Source organism: Amphiura filiformis, chromosome 4 (assembly GCF_039555335.1).
Source record: "Amphiura filiformis chromosome 4, Afil_fr2py, whole genome shotgun sequence".
Lineage (NCBI taxonomy): Eukaryota > Metazoa > Echinodermata > Ophiuroidea > Amphilepidida > Amphiuridae > Amphiura > Amphiura filiformis.
In genome coordinates, this window is record NC_092631.1 from 7,007,391 (window position 1) to 7,024,666 (window position 17,276).

Genomic DNA, 17,276 nt, shown 5'->3' on the forward strand with positions numbered 1-17,276 from the left:
CCGCCATTCGAAACGAAATTGAATTTGAATTTTTTCTTGTGACCTCACCTAGGGGTCCATGAAAGGTACCCCTGAGCCAAAGGAGAGCATAATCCAAGAGGGTGGGTGTACACTCAGTCTGTTTTGACGTGGACTGACCCTGCATTTAATAAGGAATATTTTGTTATCAAGTGTTTATTACTTACCGTCTTCTTCTTTGGCATTTCTTTTTCATCACTCTTTAGCACTGCTGATTCTATATACATAAGAAAGAAACAAAGCAATAATGAGGTGTTAGGAATGAATAAGTAATGTCTTTTTACTACTTAAATTGTTCATCACAATTGTCAAATCAAAATACGAGGGGTGGACCCCGGGGGGTGGACAATAAGTTCACCCAACCATTATGTATCTGAGAGTATCTCCACTCAGGCGTGACTTAAAGCCATAATGTACGATCTTATAATATGAAATTTTTTTCAAACATGATTTTTTGGCATATTTGTAATGTTTACACATGTCCCAACTTGCACCTAAATGGAATCAGCCAAATTTGTTGTGTTTGTAGGTCAACAGAGCAAAGTTCGACATAATGTCACAATTCAAGAATTATGACATTATGTCCTCCTATATAACTGTGTGTTAAACGGCCAAAATAACCAGCAGGGTTTCTTTCACTTTACCTTGTTATTTCAGCTCAAAATGGACAGAAACCCTTCCAGATAATTATTACTAGCATTATTTCAGCATTTTGAGTATATAATAACAAATTTAAAATTTGAAGGAAATCGTACATTAAGGCTTAAAGTAACATTTATTTATAATAATAATAACTATAATTATGCCTTTATCTTTCAAAACACACAACAATTACTATCATAGTACTTTTAATGATGCAATGTCATCAGCAATAGTCATAGCTATATGTACACTGAAAATAATTTGTCTTCAGAACAGTAACAGTGTAAGTGATTTGCTTTACTAAAAATTAAACAAACCTTTTGGAATCAAAATTACTTATTCAATCAAGAAATGCTTGTAATTTCACCACTGGGACCTCCCTTTTTTAATGATTAGTACTAGTAGTTACCTGATCCAAGCAGGTAGCATTTGTTAAATTTAAAAGGTAAAAAGGTAAAGGTAAAGGAGGTGAACATGTATAGAAACAGTGATCGGAGTGCGCATCTCTCTTACATTGGCGATTAGGTCAGACTCCTCCATGTAATTTTGCTCTAGGGGGATTGCTACACCTCCTCCACAGCGAGTCTGTTACCTTCCCAGCATCAAAGAATGATGATACCCATTTATATACTTAGGTGGAGAGGAGTAAAGAGGTAAATGACCATACTTAAGGGCACAACACGCATGGCCATGACAGGGCTCGAACCCACAATCCCACAATCAGGCCTGTGCTCAACCCCAAGACCACACAAGCCCACTGTTAAATTATTTTGTTATTAATCTTGTTATCTCTTATTACATAAAGAACAGTGGGTGACAAAGCAGAGATATTCAACATGATCCCTTATCTTTAATAAAAATGGTATAAATTTGGCTTATTATTCTACCACTTTTCACCATAAATCAGACAGTGTCCATATGCTATTGGTTTATGCTTATGTCTTTACGTACATCAAGTATTCAATATCGCTAATACACATTTATGACCATCCACGACAAATTCAGTGTAAAGTCACACTTTTGAATATCTTAGGTTATTAAACAGTTGATATCTCCATTAAACAAGCTTTACAATGATATATCACTTGTCATAACTGCTTGGGAAATAGGTACTCAAAAATCAATTTTGCTCTTGAAATTCCTTTGTTTTCTATTGATTTCTGTAATGCTTATTGGTCCATATCTCTGAAGAAGCACTAGCGACTTTACACTGGGTTTGTGATGGTCGCTGATGGATAGTCACATTTGTTTTGAAAGACAAAGGTACAAACTTGCATTTATCATTCCTAAATGTCATCAAAGTGTGCATGCTTGTACTTATTGTCCACCCCTCGTACATTAATTAATTTATCCAATTCTTCCATGATTTGTGATTTACACCAGTATCATACCCTTTCATGATCGAGTTAAAAGGATAAATTGATTTAACCTCACACTGATTATGAAAATGGATCTTATTGATCATTAAAGAGGATCTCTTGAATTGACTAACATCTAAAAATGAATGACAATCTAGTGCTCCATAATACAAATTAATCTGCTCAAATAGACCAGAATAACAATGATTGTGAAATTAATGTTTAATTCCTCAAATATTTCTTATCACATCAGATATTTAGGTAGCGGCATCATACCTTGTTTGGAATCTCCCTTTTTCCCCAACAGATCTGGAGTTGCAGCACCATTCCCCTGATAGCAATAAAAAGAAACATATCATATACATATGAGGGGAGAATGGTAGATATGTAAATAGAAGGTGATGATGACATAAAAGTGGTATATATTATCAACAATTTATTACAAATAATTACACATGTAGGTAATACATTAAGGTTTTCCCATCACCAGCTGATTTTAAATGATATAAGCCCCCTTTTTCAATGTGTGTGTACTCCACGTTGTGCTTGGCGTTGTATTACTGATATCGCCGAGAAAAACATTTAACTGCATGCACTGTTATTTTTTTCAAAGTGGCCACCTGAAATGCCTTTTAATGACTTAAATATGTACTAAAAATAGCTATTTTGACCTTAACTTTGGTGTGATTTCATATCAGCAACAATTGAGTTCCACAGTAATTCAAGGCATGATATTTAATTGAAAGGTGCAGCTAGAGGGCGTTTTACAAAATGGAACTCAAATATCCATTTAGGCCTATAATAGTTGAGATTGTATTTCATTTCTTTCTCAGTCAGTCATATACTGTAAATGTGCACCATTTATCTACATCCAAATCTATATGTACAAATATATGTACATATACAAAGATCATTTGCATTATATTTCCCATTTTGTTTGAGGTCAAAAGGAAAATGCATACTGCAATATTGATATTATATTTCTACATGCATAGTAATAAATTTAGCTGTTATACAGCCTAAAACATTGTAAAAAGAGCAGACTTTGGTGGCTGAGTAGATATCCCCACTCCCATTCCGCCCGGGCAGCATAATTTCTTTTTGCAACCATAATGGAGTGGGATATCAGTGATTGATTTACTTTTACTTGTAACTTCACCAAGTTTGCAAATGTTGACATTTGAGGTTGAATGCAGAGTGCTTTCAGTTCAAGTTTGGTATTGTCTAGCAGTTTTCCTCTGGACGCTGACAAGAGACTTTTGTTGTTTGATTAATGTCACCTCAAACAAGAGGGTATATAAGATTAAAATGACCTTTACATATGATATCAATACGGGCAATACGCACACATGTTACAGTACACGTCTTCTTTTTGGCCTGTTAACAGGGAAATTGCAATCTTTAGCCATTAAAATTTTGACTCACCGTGGCTTCCTTTTCTTTATCACTCTCTTGCTTTGATTGCTCTGGAGAATTTTGACTGTCTTCTGGGCCTAAAGGTGGACCTGTTGGATATATTTAAAATCAAAGTAACAGCTTTAAATAATCTACAGGATTCATATTGAGTAGCTGTGTGTCAGCCTTATTTTAACATTTCATTCCATACAAGGGAAATTTGCCTATCACGTGAGGTTCTCATTTTACTATTATATGTAGAATATCTTCAAAGATTACAAAATGCAGATATGAACAGATAAGCGGGAACTAAAAGCTACAGAATATAAAATATTGTACAGAGTTTGGAGCATACAGATTAGACCATTGAATCAAGTTAAACCAATCAAGTTAATGTAATCAATATGGATGCATAATACAATAGAATGTAAACTTTTATATTTTGACCAAATTTTTCCCCAGTCTCACGCAAAGACTTCTTTTTTGGTAAGATTTCCCCCAGTCTGACGGAAAGACCTCCCTATTTGGGGGACCTTCTCACCGAAAGACCCCCTGTTTTGGTGTCTAGGCTCTAACCGAAAGACCACTAGTTTTGAACTGCTGTCCCACATCCCTGTCACTTCCAAAGTTGAGTGCCCCCCTGGTGTGAATGTAGCTTGCTGCAGAACATCCTATACATTAAACTATTGGCTGTTATATTATACAAATATTGAATGTTTATGAGTACAATGGTAAGAATATTTTCATGAGGTGAAATGTGGTCTGTTCCATTCAACGAGTCATTGCCGAGTTGAATGGAACAGTCCGTATTTCACTGAATAAAAATATTCTTCTACTTAACTTTATAAATCACCAGGAAACAAAATAAATTACAAAAATTTTACGAACTGTTTTTATTTTAGAAGCGACACCCACACCCATAATTGGCGAGTCGAGGTGGTCACCGTTCACGATATACGCCCGCGTCTGTCAGCATTGCCATGGTAGCTGTGCGCCAGTGCAATGGACAATGTACTATTGTACTCGCACAGAGTGCAATAGTCTTTTTCTATAAATAGCAAAAATATTCAATAGTAATTGACCAATCAAATGATAAGAATCTTTGTACGAGTTATATAAAATACATTATCTTACTTGCAAGTGTTTCTGGATCTTTTGCTTGTAAATCATCCTTTTCCTCTGCAGGAAGGGGAGTTGACTGTGAAACAAATCAAAGAAAAAAATGCTAAACGCTGCTAAAACTCTCTTTGGGAGAGATATTAAATAATTAAGGGTCTAAACCCTGCATGTATTGTTTTAAGAGTGCAATAATTATGTGTACCCCACGGTGAATTATACTTATAGGCTGCTGGGGGAGGCATTTTTTGGCTAGAAAAAAGGGGATCCAAAAAATATTTGGCACATCAAAAGAGGTGACCACACAATTGTTGGCAGATAATTTTGTGCCACCTTTTTGATATTACGCCCATTCAAGCATGAACAATTTCCTGCTTGCTGCCTTGTACCACATTTTTAGACACATAATTTAAACATTGGTTCCCCAAGATCTGGTATCTGGACCCCCTGGTACACAGAATTATTGCACAGCCCTACAAAATTAAATAGCATTTGGAAGTTGGCTAATAGCTCATAATATTTATACCACAAGGATGTCTTAAAAATGAGTAGATACAGCCATATTCTTGTATCTCAGGTAATATTTGTATAGTCACCGACTACATGTAACACCCCTTCACAAAGAATGTCTTAACAGATTTAATACTTAAATGTATCTCATCACTCAAATTGCATTCAATTCAGTTTCTCTCTTACCTCATCAGCCAGAGTTGGATCCAGCTGGCTTGCAGCTGCATGCGCCACTCCCCAGTCATGCTTTTGGTCAAGTTGTTTGATATGTTCTAAATTCAAATAAAAATTAAAAAGAAATAACACCTACTTATTCCGTATATGCAAGAAGATGATACCTGCTATGTTGTTTCAAGTACAATAAAGTATTGTTTTTCTACATATTTGCAAAGCACAAGGAAATATATTGTTCAAAATCAACAAAAATAAATTAACTTAAAGTATGATGTTTCTGTCTTATTGCGTTATTCCAGTTGAAATCCACACATCACCTTTTAAAGGCATGACCTTAATCTTCCACACAGGGAGTGTGAATTTCAAATGAGGTTACTTAAATGGACAAATCCATTTAATATCTACACTCCCAGTGTGAGAGATTAAGGTCATGTCTTCCATATGGATTTCAACTGGAATAGTTCTATGTTGTAATCTTAGAATATGCCTGCCTATCTTATTTGAAGCTGGGTATGGGAAAACCTAAATAAATGTATTTATTACTTTCATTACCCAAGGTAGCTCTTTATTGTCAAGACACTGATTTCCAAGGAAGCCCTGCATATAGATCCCAGTACAGTATCAAGCAAATATGCTAAGTATGTTGAGGTCTTTATAAACTTGTTATTTGAAACAAAATTACAGTTTCCCAATTTTTTTCTGGTATTAGGATTTACGTACACAACATTATAGCACCTGCGACAATTGAACCAGTAACCTTGTGGCCATGAGTCAAAGTCTGTACAACTTTTCCCCCCTTTTAACACACCTATCTAATTTTATAATTTCTTTCAGTAATTCAGCATTGTTTAGTATACTAAATATAATTTGCCCTTCTCTAACAAATTAATATCAAATAATCTCCCTAGTGTGTGTGTTAAGGGGGTACTACACCCCTAGCCAATTTTTTGCTTATTTTTGCGTTCTTCTCAAAAATTATAGCGCATTGGTGATAAGTAAGCTATGTATATTATAGTGGCAAGGACTACAACTACTGCACTGAAAATTCAGCAACTCAAGGCAAGTAGTTATTGATTTATTGATCAAATATTGGTTTTCCCTCATTTTTGACTGTAACTCCACAACTGTTGTCTGTGCTGAAATAAAATTTCCAGTGTAGCAGTTGTAGTCCTTGCCCCTATAATATACATGATCTTACTTGTCACCAATGCTCTATAATTTTGAGAAAAATGCAAAAATAGGCACAAAATTGGCAGGGTGTATTACTTATAAACACACATGTATTCTAACCTTTTCGATCACGCTGAAGTGGCTTCCACACACTAGGGTTTGCAAAGGCTACAGAACAACATTTAGAGGCATCAACACCATCAGTGATTTCTTCTTCTGATTCAAATCTGCAATGATTTGTAAGTTTTGTGTAAATTACTCTGGTTGAATTAAACATATACATATATCACTTCATGTTCATGTTAATTTCGGTTTAATGAACACCCCTTCCTCGTTAGCACCCTGTGAACTTCTGAACTTGAATCTGTTTAAATGCCCTTGCAAATGTACTTTTAGCAAGAAAAGGGGTACAATTTTAGTTGATTCACAGGGGAATTGTCTCGGCATAGAGTTGCAAAAGCTGTGACACTTGTTCTATGGGAATTATTTCTTTCTTGTTTAATATCTAAAATTAAAGTTTGACTCTCAAAATATGGCAATTATTAAGCCCCCTTCAGATGACTTATGAAGTCAGTGTCCGGGAGCCAATTAGGTCAAATACAGTCAGCAGCACCATCATTTACATCATCGTCACCATAATCATAACAATGGAAAATGTTTATAATAATAACAACGCCAGAGCTAGTACGGGGCAATAAAGCAATTGAATAGTGAAGTGTTCAAGTTCAAGTTCAATTTTATTAAATACATTCATAGTATTACAAAATATTTTGCATTATAAAAAAACAAACAAAAAAACAAGTGGTTATTATGCTGTTCCCTCAAGCACTGGTATATCAACAAACCAGCTGCTAATCTTTACTTTTAAACACTGCGGTCGATCTCATCTATAGACCGGAATGACAGCAAACCTATTTGTATAATTGTTAGACTGTTATTAAGTTGCATGCTTTGCCAAATATATGTCAGTTGCAACTTGCAAAGGGCTAGGCTTGCATTTTTATTTATCATGAACCTTTAGCTAATGCAATCAATATTTCCCTCCTCTTAAAATAGAGTTTTATTTGTTCTTACTTATCTCTCATAAATGCTTTCACCAAGCTTGTCTTTCCAACTCTCTCCTGCCCCACCAACATCAGTCTTATGCTCCGTATTTCTTTCTTTCCTTCTTTAGCTGCTTCCAGATATGCAGCTAATGCATCTGCCCCTCTCAGTCTGATTTCTAGTGGTGTTTCATCTAGAAAGGAAAATGGCAAAGTGGTTATTATTTCACAGATGCAGAAAAAAATAGTGTGCTAATGAGTAGGATATGTACATTGTGTGTAATGCTGAAAACATGTCTCAACCAATTCAGGCCTAGATGCTTATGCAAGACATCGAGACCAAATATAATATGCAAACAAACGTGCAAAGCATTTTTTACAAAGTCAAGTGCACCCTTATTAAAGTGAGAGTTCCAGCTGGCTCCCAAACATATTACCCAAAATTCACTCTGTTCTGAGTTTGCAAAAAGACTTACATATCATTCATTGTAGAAAACCTGTAGACTCTTGCAGCTGCCAACATTTACTGTTTCTCATATCTAGGCTATGAGTTGCTAATTCATATAATATATCAAACCTTGGTGCTAATGGCAGCGTACTTTTGTTAAAATGTGAAGGGAAATATGAAAGCAATTATCAAACAAGACACAAGCACATATGCCTCATTCTTAAAATTAGTTCAAGAACAATCTTAAAGACCTACTGAACTATTAATAATAATTTTCATGATCACTAAGACATTTCAGACATACCTATTGTTGTATGTTGCAAAGAATAATAATAATTATGGCTTTAATAGTCTCATAATGAAACATTGGAAGTCTTGTGCGAGTAACATCATAATTATTGTCAGCACATGCCTTCAGTTGCAATAACTCCAAACCTAAGTATCAATATTAACTGATAATCCATCCAGAATTCTCTTATGCTATGCATATATCTGTAGAATGTTATGAGAGCAATTAAAAAACACCTTACCTTCTGGAGTAATGCCGTCCGATGTGTCACTTGGGTCACTGCACCCTCGCAAGTTCACAGCATACACATGGAACTGATAATCTTTGTCTGCCTCCAGATCTTCCACGGTACAATTGTTAAGCTCAGTATCCTAGTGAACACACATCAAATACAATCATAATTCAAATAGTACTCAGAAGTGAATTCCAGATGTATCAGAAAAAGTAATTAATGGAGTTTATCGTGAATAATACTACACAACATTCTGAGACAAATATATGCCCTACTTATTACCAGTTTCCTCTGTTTCCTCTTATGATTGTTGTGATGATCACCTGTGTAGACAGTCATGCAATAGTATGTTTAGTATCTGGAAATCCCCTTGGTTGCAATAATAACATCTATCTATTTATATACATGTATGGGGAAATTCCTGATATCAGAATGTAATTGGTGATGGCATCATTAGGGAATCTTAGACAATCTCCCAGGCAGTGTGATAATGTAAAATGGCAATTCCAAGAGAAAAACACAATCTGGGCAAATTTGATCTGTATCTGTATCTGTAGCAATACTGCTCAACGCTTCAGGTGAAGCCAGACGAACAGGAAATGGTTGTGCACATGCGGAATGGTATTTATTGTAGTTGCTTTAGGTGGTTGGTTGCTTGATTCTTGAATTCTTTTGAGTCTTGTATCGTGGTGATGTGGTAGGGTAGTTTGTTCCAGTCTTGTACTGTCCTTGGCCAGAACGAGTACTTGTAGCAGTCCTTACTTGCTGTTATAATTTGATATGAGTTCTGATGAGAGTGCCTAGAAGGACGTTGGACCGGCAGAAGGAGGTCGTCGACCGGTAGGGGCAGGAGACCCTCTCTAGCCTTGTGGAGGATGGTTAACCTATTGGCTGTTCTACGATCTTTAAGAGAACACCAATCCAGCTCCTTCAGCATGTTAGTGACACTACTAGTTCTTTTGTGGTCATTCATAACAAAGCGCGCTTCGCGACGCTGCACCATCTCAATTTTGTTACTTAGGTCCTTTTGGTGGGGTCCCACACTGAACTGGCATATTCAATGTGGGGACGTACAAGTGACATGTAGGCATTTTGTTTGATTTGTTTGGTGCAAGAGTATAAGTTCCTTCTAACAAATCCTAATTGTCTGTTTGCAGATGATGTGTTGCGGTTGATGTGATTTGACCATGAAAGATTGTTGGAAATCTCAACTCCTAGGTAGGGATGGCATTTTGTCTCTTCTAAAATGCTGGCTCCTAGTTTGTAATCAAACATTTTAGTGGAACGTGCATGGGTGATCCTCATGACGAAACATTTTTGGATGTTGAAATGTAGTTGCCAATCATTCTGCCATTTGACAAGTGTGTTTAAGTCATCCTGGAGTTGAACATGGTCATGATTGTGAACTATTTGCCTATAGATAACACAATCATCGGCAAAGAGCCGGACTTCAGACTGTATGTTTTGTGGCAAGTCATTGATATATATGAGGAATAGCAAAGGTCCTAGCACCGTGCCCTGGGGGCACGCCAGATAACACATCTGTCCAAGCCAGTGTTCACCCCGACAATGACCCTCTGCTTACGGTGCTTAAGGAAGTTTGCTATCCATGTATGAATGTTATTGCGAATGTCATAGTGTTGTAATTTATCCAAGTGTTGTGTTGCGCTACATGCATTTAAAGGTGGTACTTGCAAACCAGTCATTTCTTTTGCGTAGCCAAAAATACTCCCAAAATCTTCCAAAAATGTAATTTCCAATGTTATAACTTTATTACCGATCAGCAGAAAGTCAAATATTACATTCAATAGGGGTCTGATGTGCAATGGAAATGAGGTTGCAGGGAAATAGCAGAAAATATTAACTGATTAACCCTTACACGGACCATGCTTTTTTGCTATCGAAAGACAAAGCAGGAATGAAAAATGATGGATGATAAACAAAAAAAGTCACTTGGTGCCCACAGGAATTGACTCTGGGACCCCTCATGTGTAAAGCATGAGATCACTGACCTCTAGCCATGGGGTTTTGCTTGCTTGGCCAGCAATTTTGTGCATATATATGACATAGGGTGATTGCATCATGACAACACGTGGTATGCATGCATGTGCAGTGGTTTTCCTTGTAAGATGGGTGTTATGGTTAATAGTCTCTATACGTAGATCAGCTGGTGGAAGCTGAATCTATTTTTGTTGTGTCATACATGAACAATAAATTGGCACCATTAGCTCATGAATATGTAAGAGATGTAATAAACTCTTCTGTTGACATGCTGATTTATGTCTGTTAATCAATGTAAGTGGAACTCATGATAATGTTCCAACAATTTTGACTGAGATTGTAGATGCATAATTGCCATATAGGTTGAATGGTTGGCTCTATAAAACAAAACTGTTTTACATTTAAAATATTGTTTTTGTCAATAAATTCCATAGACTGATCTGTTGAAAACTAATCTTTCCAGCATTTTAGAGAAACATGGCAAGATTGATATAGGGCGATACGTTGACAGTATTTCAGCATCATCCTTTTGTTCAATGAGAATGAATTAAGCCACTTTCTGACCTGCCAACCTACCAAAGTCAGAATGAGGGACATTGAGGCCAAAACCTTGTACATGTACACAAACCAGGTACTGACAAATTCAAAGACTTGAGGTGTGCAATACTTTCAGAATTCAGGGAAGGTTTTGCAGGTCTAAATTTATCACAATTGACTAGAGAGAATGCTGTAGCAAAATTTTAAATGAAATCTGCATCATTTCTGCTGTTCTTACATTTAAATTTGCCATTACTGACATTTTCAGAAAACAGGACTGTCCGTCCCTCATTTTCAATTTGGAAAACCTCAAATGAGGGACAGTCCCTCAAAATGAGGGAAAGTTGGCAGGTCTGCACTTTTAATTCACTAGGAGCTCTTAATAAATGATATTATTTGTGATGTACCTTACCTTTTTTCTCACTGACATGACTGGCTCCCACATGCACTGATCCCATTGCCTGTCTTCAGTTTTTCTTCGGTGCTCTATAGTGTAGCCTATAAGGGGTGATCCACCATCGCTTTGAGGAGCTTTCCAGCTGATTTCAACCTTCTTTATGCCATCATTCTTTACTTCAGGCTTGCCTGGTGCATCAGGTTTATCTATGTATTGGTATATATAGATTGAACAGTACATAGTTTTATCAAAGTAGAGATGGTTTTCTAAATCCAATACTGCCAAATTTGATCAGTCCAAGAATCTGATTTTTAAAAGTGTGAATATTTTACCGTTTATTTGAAGGCAAAACACAGAATCGAGCTATTTGTCATGGATTCTACTGGTAACACTGAAGTATTGATTTTTCACTGTATTACATGTGTTTCATCTAGTCTAACATACCACTCTGTGTTTGCACTACGCTGAGCTAATTAACATGATATCAGCTTTATCTATTAATTTTGTTCACCACTATACAATGTCTTACAAATTATTTCCTAATTCAGTTTTCATTATTTATATCATAATACAAATTGAATAATAATTGTGTACCCATGCCATATTTGGAAAAGTCGGCAAAGACTTTTTAATGATTTGATTTCCGAATTGTAAACTTCTTTGAAGTGAATATCATTATATCATAACATCTTCCACATGATAGAAACTCTGGGCCCAAGATCCTTTGGGGTCCAAGATACTATTTTGGAGCCAAATTATAGCATCACACATCATTGCGTTCAGCCACAATGGTTCATTATGTAAAAAAGAGACTGTAATAAACAGTGTTAAAAGTTGCATCTGAGTCCATGGGATAGGAGTCAACTCTCAAACTATAAAGTAGGCTAGGTCTATTCATGTGTTTGTTACAGAAAACCGGACTGCTATGCACTCAGGTGCAACTTTAAAAAAAGTCTCTTTACACAATAGAGGCCGTCAGCGTGACGTCATATGCCGCCATCTTGTGATGGTCGTTCGATCTCCATGTGAGCAACAAAATCACTGCGTTGATACGCGATAACAGCTGCGTGGCAAGCTGCGCCCTGCGTGTAGTGTCTGTCGCATGAACACACAGATCATTTGTACCCGCAAGATGGCGAAAGGCTGACAGCCTCTATTAACCATTGTGACTGAACGCAATGATGTGTGATGCTATAAATTAGTCCAAATGTGTAAAACAAATAGGGCTATACATACCTTTTTATTTTTTCGACTTATTTTAAAAAGTATAAGGGGGGAACTTATAAGTTGTGGACCCTATATAAATTTAAGAAACAATAGTAGATAATTATCAACATTTTCACATACCATACCACATCTTCAATTGAAAATGTACCAGGAATTCTACCCTATACATTAAAGTTTCTGTACAATGAAATGTGATCAATAAAAAAACCTTACCTTCCGGGATAATGCCTTCCGATGGTTGACTTGGTTCACTAAGCCCTAGCTTGTTCCTAGCACACACACGGAATTGGCATTGTGTGTCTCTCTCTAGACCTTCAGTCGTACTGTAACTAAATGCAGGAATCTAGTGCAAAAACATTACATAAAAGAAAAAAATATTATTCGGGAGCAAATGCAAGATTTATCAGATAAAATGGGAGGTTGACATGATATTCTATATCTAATTATGTTTACTATGACTCAGGCCCTGAACTCCTCTATGCACTTACAACCCCTGAAAAATATTATACCAAGAACTTGTGGATACCTGTTCCTTTATGATACAGGCGTATATATACACCCACAAAAACAACAGTTGTGTAATATTCCCTTTTTTTCTGTAAATAGAACAGCAAAAGGTAATCAAATTTATTCAATTTATTATTCGGTGATCCCAGCAAAAGTGTAAACAATTAAAATTGTGTACAAATTGCCTAAAAGTGAAGGATAAGTCATTAAAATAGATAGATAGATATTTTAGATATGAAAAATGTGGCAAAACCAAGGAAAACAGACAAAGTTGAAACCCAATTCAAATACATGTAGCTAATAGAGAAATTACAGATTAATGTAAAATTTCTTATTTTGTCTAAAATACACAGCTTTTGCCTTAACAACTAGCAGGATAAGTTAGCACATCTGTGACACCAATTAAGGTGTCAAAATCTGCATTTTGATGTGTTTATGGTCCTCCGGATGATCAACTCACTGCATACTTTAAATATACCAGGATAGTGCAAGTGTGAGCTGAAAGGTAGTTTGAGATAAAACCCAAATAACTGCCATTTTAAGGTGTTTACGGTTTAGTGCGTTAAAACAAGGAAAGTCTCAGGTCAACCTATGTTGAGTTTTTGATCATTTGGCATCCAAATCATATAGTTTCACCTGATACTAGTGGCATTTAACTGTGAGAGTTCTGAATATAAGAAAATGCCACCCGAAATTAGCCATTTTCCCATTGAAACCTGTGTAATACATAATTAGTGGTATTTAACCTAATATAGGAACCCTGAATTCTATGGATCTGATATTCGTCATGGAGGCTTCTCTAGCTATTTTTTTGCTTACATTTCTCAATATTTAACTGTATTTGCCCTGGCAAAAAACATACATCGTCTTCGACTACTAAGGTATGTTTTAGAACCCGTTGAGGAAGTAACGGATTAGGAGGGGGGTTTGTGGCATTAGTATTGAGTTTACGGCTGGTTTCTGTGATTTCAGGGCTTCTAAATTAAACAACCTTCGCTTGCCTGCGTATACATATAGAAACCTTAATGATGATGAAAAATCAATGTTGATGACCATATAGACAATCCACTTTGTTAAATAGACCCACATTCACATTTTATTGGTGATTTCATTGCCCTAAATATCGTACATAGGCCTATATGTGTAAATACAGTATAGGCCTAGGCTAGGCATTTTGCTTAAGCGTTAAGGTGCACGTAAGGCCTATAATAGTCACGTGTAAAATAAAACCTAGTCTTTGTGTACACTTTGTCTATGGGCCTCTACAGCATCCTGTATGGCCTCACTCTATCCTAACTCTAGCTGGAATCCTAACTTGATCTATAACTCTAACCCATATCTAATCCTCGGACCTAGCCATATCTCTATCCCTATCCATGAGCCTAGCCCTATAAAACCCTAATCCTAATGCGAACCTGACGCTAATCAACAATTCTAACACTAATCAGCAAGTCTAATTGGGAACACTAACCCTAAATCAATCTTAATCTGATCTGATTGTGCTAGGACAGGCTACAGATACAAATCTCCAAATATAGTCCTAGGTTGAAGCAAAAACAGCGAAACAGTCATCATACAGGGTGTCTGAAAATCATTGATCTTTTACTCGTCATGCAGTTTTCCAGAAATTTTCTTGTTAAAACATGTAATGCAAATGTCAATGTTTACATTCATGGCATTTTACCCAAGATTGGAGCACTTTTGTGCATATATAGGTTACATACCACTAATAGGCCTGGGCGATACATGGAAATACAACGAGTAACTATTTGTTTGCATGGCATCTGAAAAGACTGCATTAAAATTGCTGAAATTGATCAAGTTATATAGCCAAAAAGTACTTTTTAGGGTTTGATGCTTCAAAATGGTATATTTTCTCTCATTATATGACATTTTTGTTGTAATAGTACCAAAATTCATATGCAGGGCTTCGGTTTTTAGTAAATATTTGCCCTACCCTATTGTAACTTTCAGCTTATCTCTTTCATTCAAAGGGGCATAGTGGGTAATGGTAACACTTTTGGCTATTGACACACATGAGGTGTCAAATGTTGTATAACATAGATGCATAGATGTTGAGTCAAATCTCCCAATTCGCCAGTGAAGTTGTTACATAACTCCCTGGTAACTGGATAACGCACGTTTTGGAATTGGTAGTACATGCCATAGACTTTGTGTTGCAATTATTTCGATCGTGGTGTAGAACTCAAAAGGGTGATCTAGTTGACATAGTAATAATCAAATTACATGTAACACTTCGCTGGCGAATATAGGGGTAAGTTACTGTTTACATACCTTTTCACACAGTGTCTGCCATTCACCCCACTGACTGTCTTTAGGTTTACTTCTGCACTCAATAGTATAGCCTGTAACATCTGACCCAATAAAGGGGCAAGTTACTTGTTGTGATGTGTTTACATACCTTTTCACACAGTGTCTGCCATTCACCCCACTGACTGTCTTTAGGTTTACTTCTGCACTTAATAGTATAGCCTGTAACATCTGACCCAATAAAGGGGCAAGTTACTTGTTGTGATGTGTTTACATACCTTTTCACACAGTGTCTGCCATTCACCCCACTGACTGTCTTTAGGTTTACTTCTGCACTCAATAGTATAGCCTGTAACATCTGACCCAATAAAGGGGCAAGTTACTTGTTGTGATGTGTTTACATACCTTTTCACACAGTGTCTGCCATTCACCCCACTGACTGTCTTTAGGTTTACTTCTGCACTTAATAGTATAGCCTGTAACATCTGACCCAATAAAGGGGCAAGTTACTTGTTGTGATGTGTTTACATACCTTTTCACACAGTGTCTGCCATTCACCCCACTGACTGTCTTTAGGTTTACTTCTGCACTCAATAGTATAACCTGTAACATCTGACCCGCCATCATTCTGAGGAACTTTCCAGCTGATTTCAATCTTCTTGATGCCAACATTCTTTACATCAGGCTTGGCTGGTGCATCCGGTTTATCTATGTATAGGTTGTAAAAAACATACAATACAATTATATAGCTGGGGGATCAGGGCCTATAATCAGGCATGAAGCACAGATTTGTTACAGTTTTATTGTAGTATTACGTGGTTCATAATTAAGATGGCTCAACAACAAATAATAAAGATTTGTAAAATACAAAGAATATACAAATCACACATTAATATTCACAAATGTGCAAATAACCTGATACAAACTATGATCATACGCTATCAATTACCAAGTTAAAAGTTCATAGGTTTTGCATGTAAGCTGTAGAGTGGATTAATTTAAATTTGTTTTACAACAGGAACCATTTGAGACCATTTAGAGCATGATTTTACCCCTATGAAGGTCAAAATATGAATTTGACCTAGTCCCTTATAACCGAGCCGTACGCCACATATAGATCAAACTATTATGCTTATGACTAGAGGAAAAGTTTGGTGTGGTTTTCAACAAGATATGAGCAATTTTGAATTTGACTTTTGTGTAAACTTTGATGATTATTTTCTGGCCACCTTGGAAAGAAATTAAATTGGCTGCTAGACCAAACTGCTCAGCATACCAAGAACTACATCTGTGCCAATTTCTGAGCTTTTACACCCACAGTGCACAATGCTTTCATATAATTTCACACAAACATACTTCAATTTCAATTGATAATTCATACAGAATTCTCTCCCATTATTCCAGTTTCTGTAGAACATTATGAGATCAATTAAAAAGAAACCTTACCTTCAGGGATAATGCTGTCTGATGGTTGACTTGGTTCACTACGCCCTAGCTTATTCTCAGCATACACACGGAATTGGTACTCTGTTGCTCTCTGCAGATCTCCAGTAGTACTATAACGAAGTGCAGTAACCTAGTGAACACATATGGCATACAGACACACAAATATTACTCAGGAGAAAATCTAAGATTGGGCTATTCCAGATGTATTCCGCACCCCTCTATGGAAGACATTTAAAAAAAATACAATTCCAGCTGGAATTGAGATGTGTCTAGAATTCCAGCAGCCATTTTTAGCAAAGATTCCGGCTGGAGGGTATGGAAGACATTGAGATTAGGTGAAACTCCGGCTGCTAAAATAAACGACATTCACGTTTCTTAATATTCCGGCTGGAAAGTGGTCAAAAATGCTCCAATTCCAGCAGAATCTGCACTTATGATCACCATCTCGATTAACCTATGAAAGACATTTACTTGAATTCTGGCTGGAAACAAAAA

The 17,276-nt window shown here is 36.4% G+C and overlaps 1 protein-coding gene across 1 annotated transcript in view; it reads right to left on the reverse strand.

Annotated features, from left to right (window-relative positions):
• The window catches only part of LOC140149662 (uncharacterized), a 102,490-nt gene that overhangs the window by 34,694 nt on the left and 50,520 nt on the right, over positions 1-17,276 (reverse strand). Inside the window, exons 6-18 of the mRNA XM_072171740.1 lie at positions 16,782-16,911; positions 15,868-16,043; positions 15,360-15,557; positions 12,771-12,900; positions 11,346-11,536; positions 8,405-8,534; positions 7,458-7,620; positions 6,504-6,610; positions 5,226-5,311; positions 4,548-4,611; positions 3,444-3,523; positions 2,295-2,349; positions 186-235 (exon numbers count right to left, since the gene is read on the reverse strand). Coding sequence (XP_072027841.1) covers positions 186-235; positions 2,295-2,349; positions 3,444-3,523; positions 4,548-4,611; positions 5,226-5,311; positions 6,504-6,610; positions 7,458-7,620; positions 8,405-8,534; positions 11,346-11,536; positions 12,771-12,900; positions 15,360-15,557; positions 15,868-16,043; positions 16,782-16,911 — 1,560 coding nt within the window. The remainder of the gene's footprint in view (positions 1-185; positions 236-2,294; positions 2,350-3,443; positions 3,524-4,547; positions 4,612-5,225; positions 5,312-6,503; positions 6,611-7,457; positions 7,621-8,404; positions 8,535-11,345; positions 11,537-12,770; positions 12,901-15,359; positions 15,558-15,867; positions 16,044-16,781; positions 16,912-17,276) is intronic.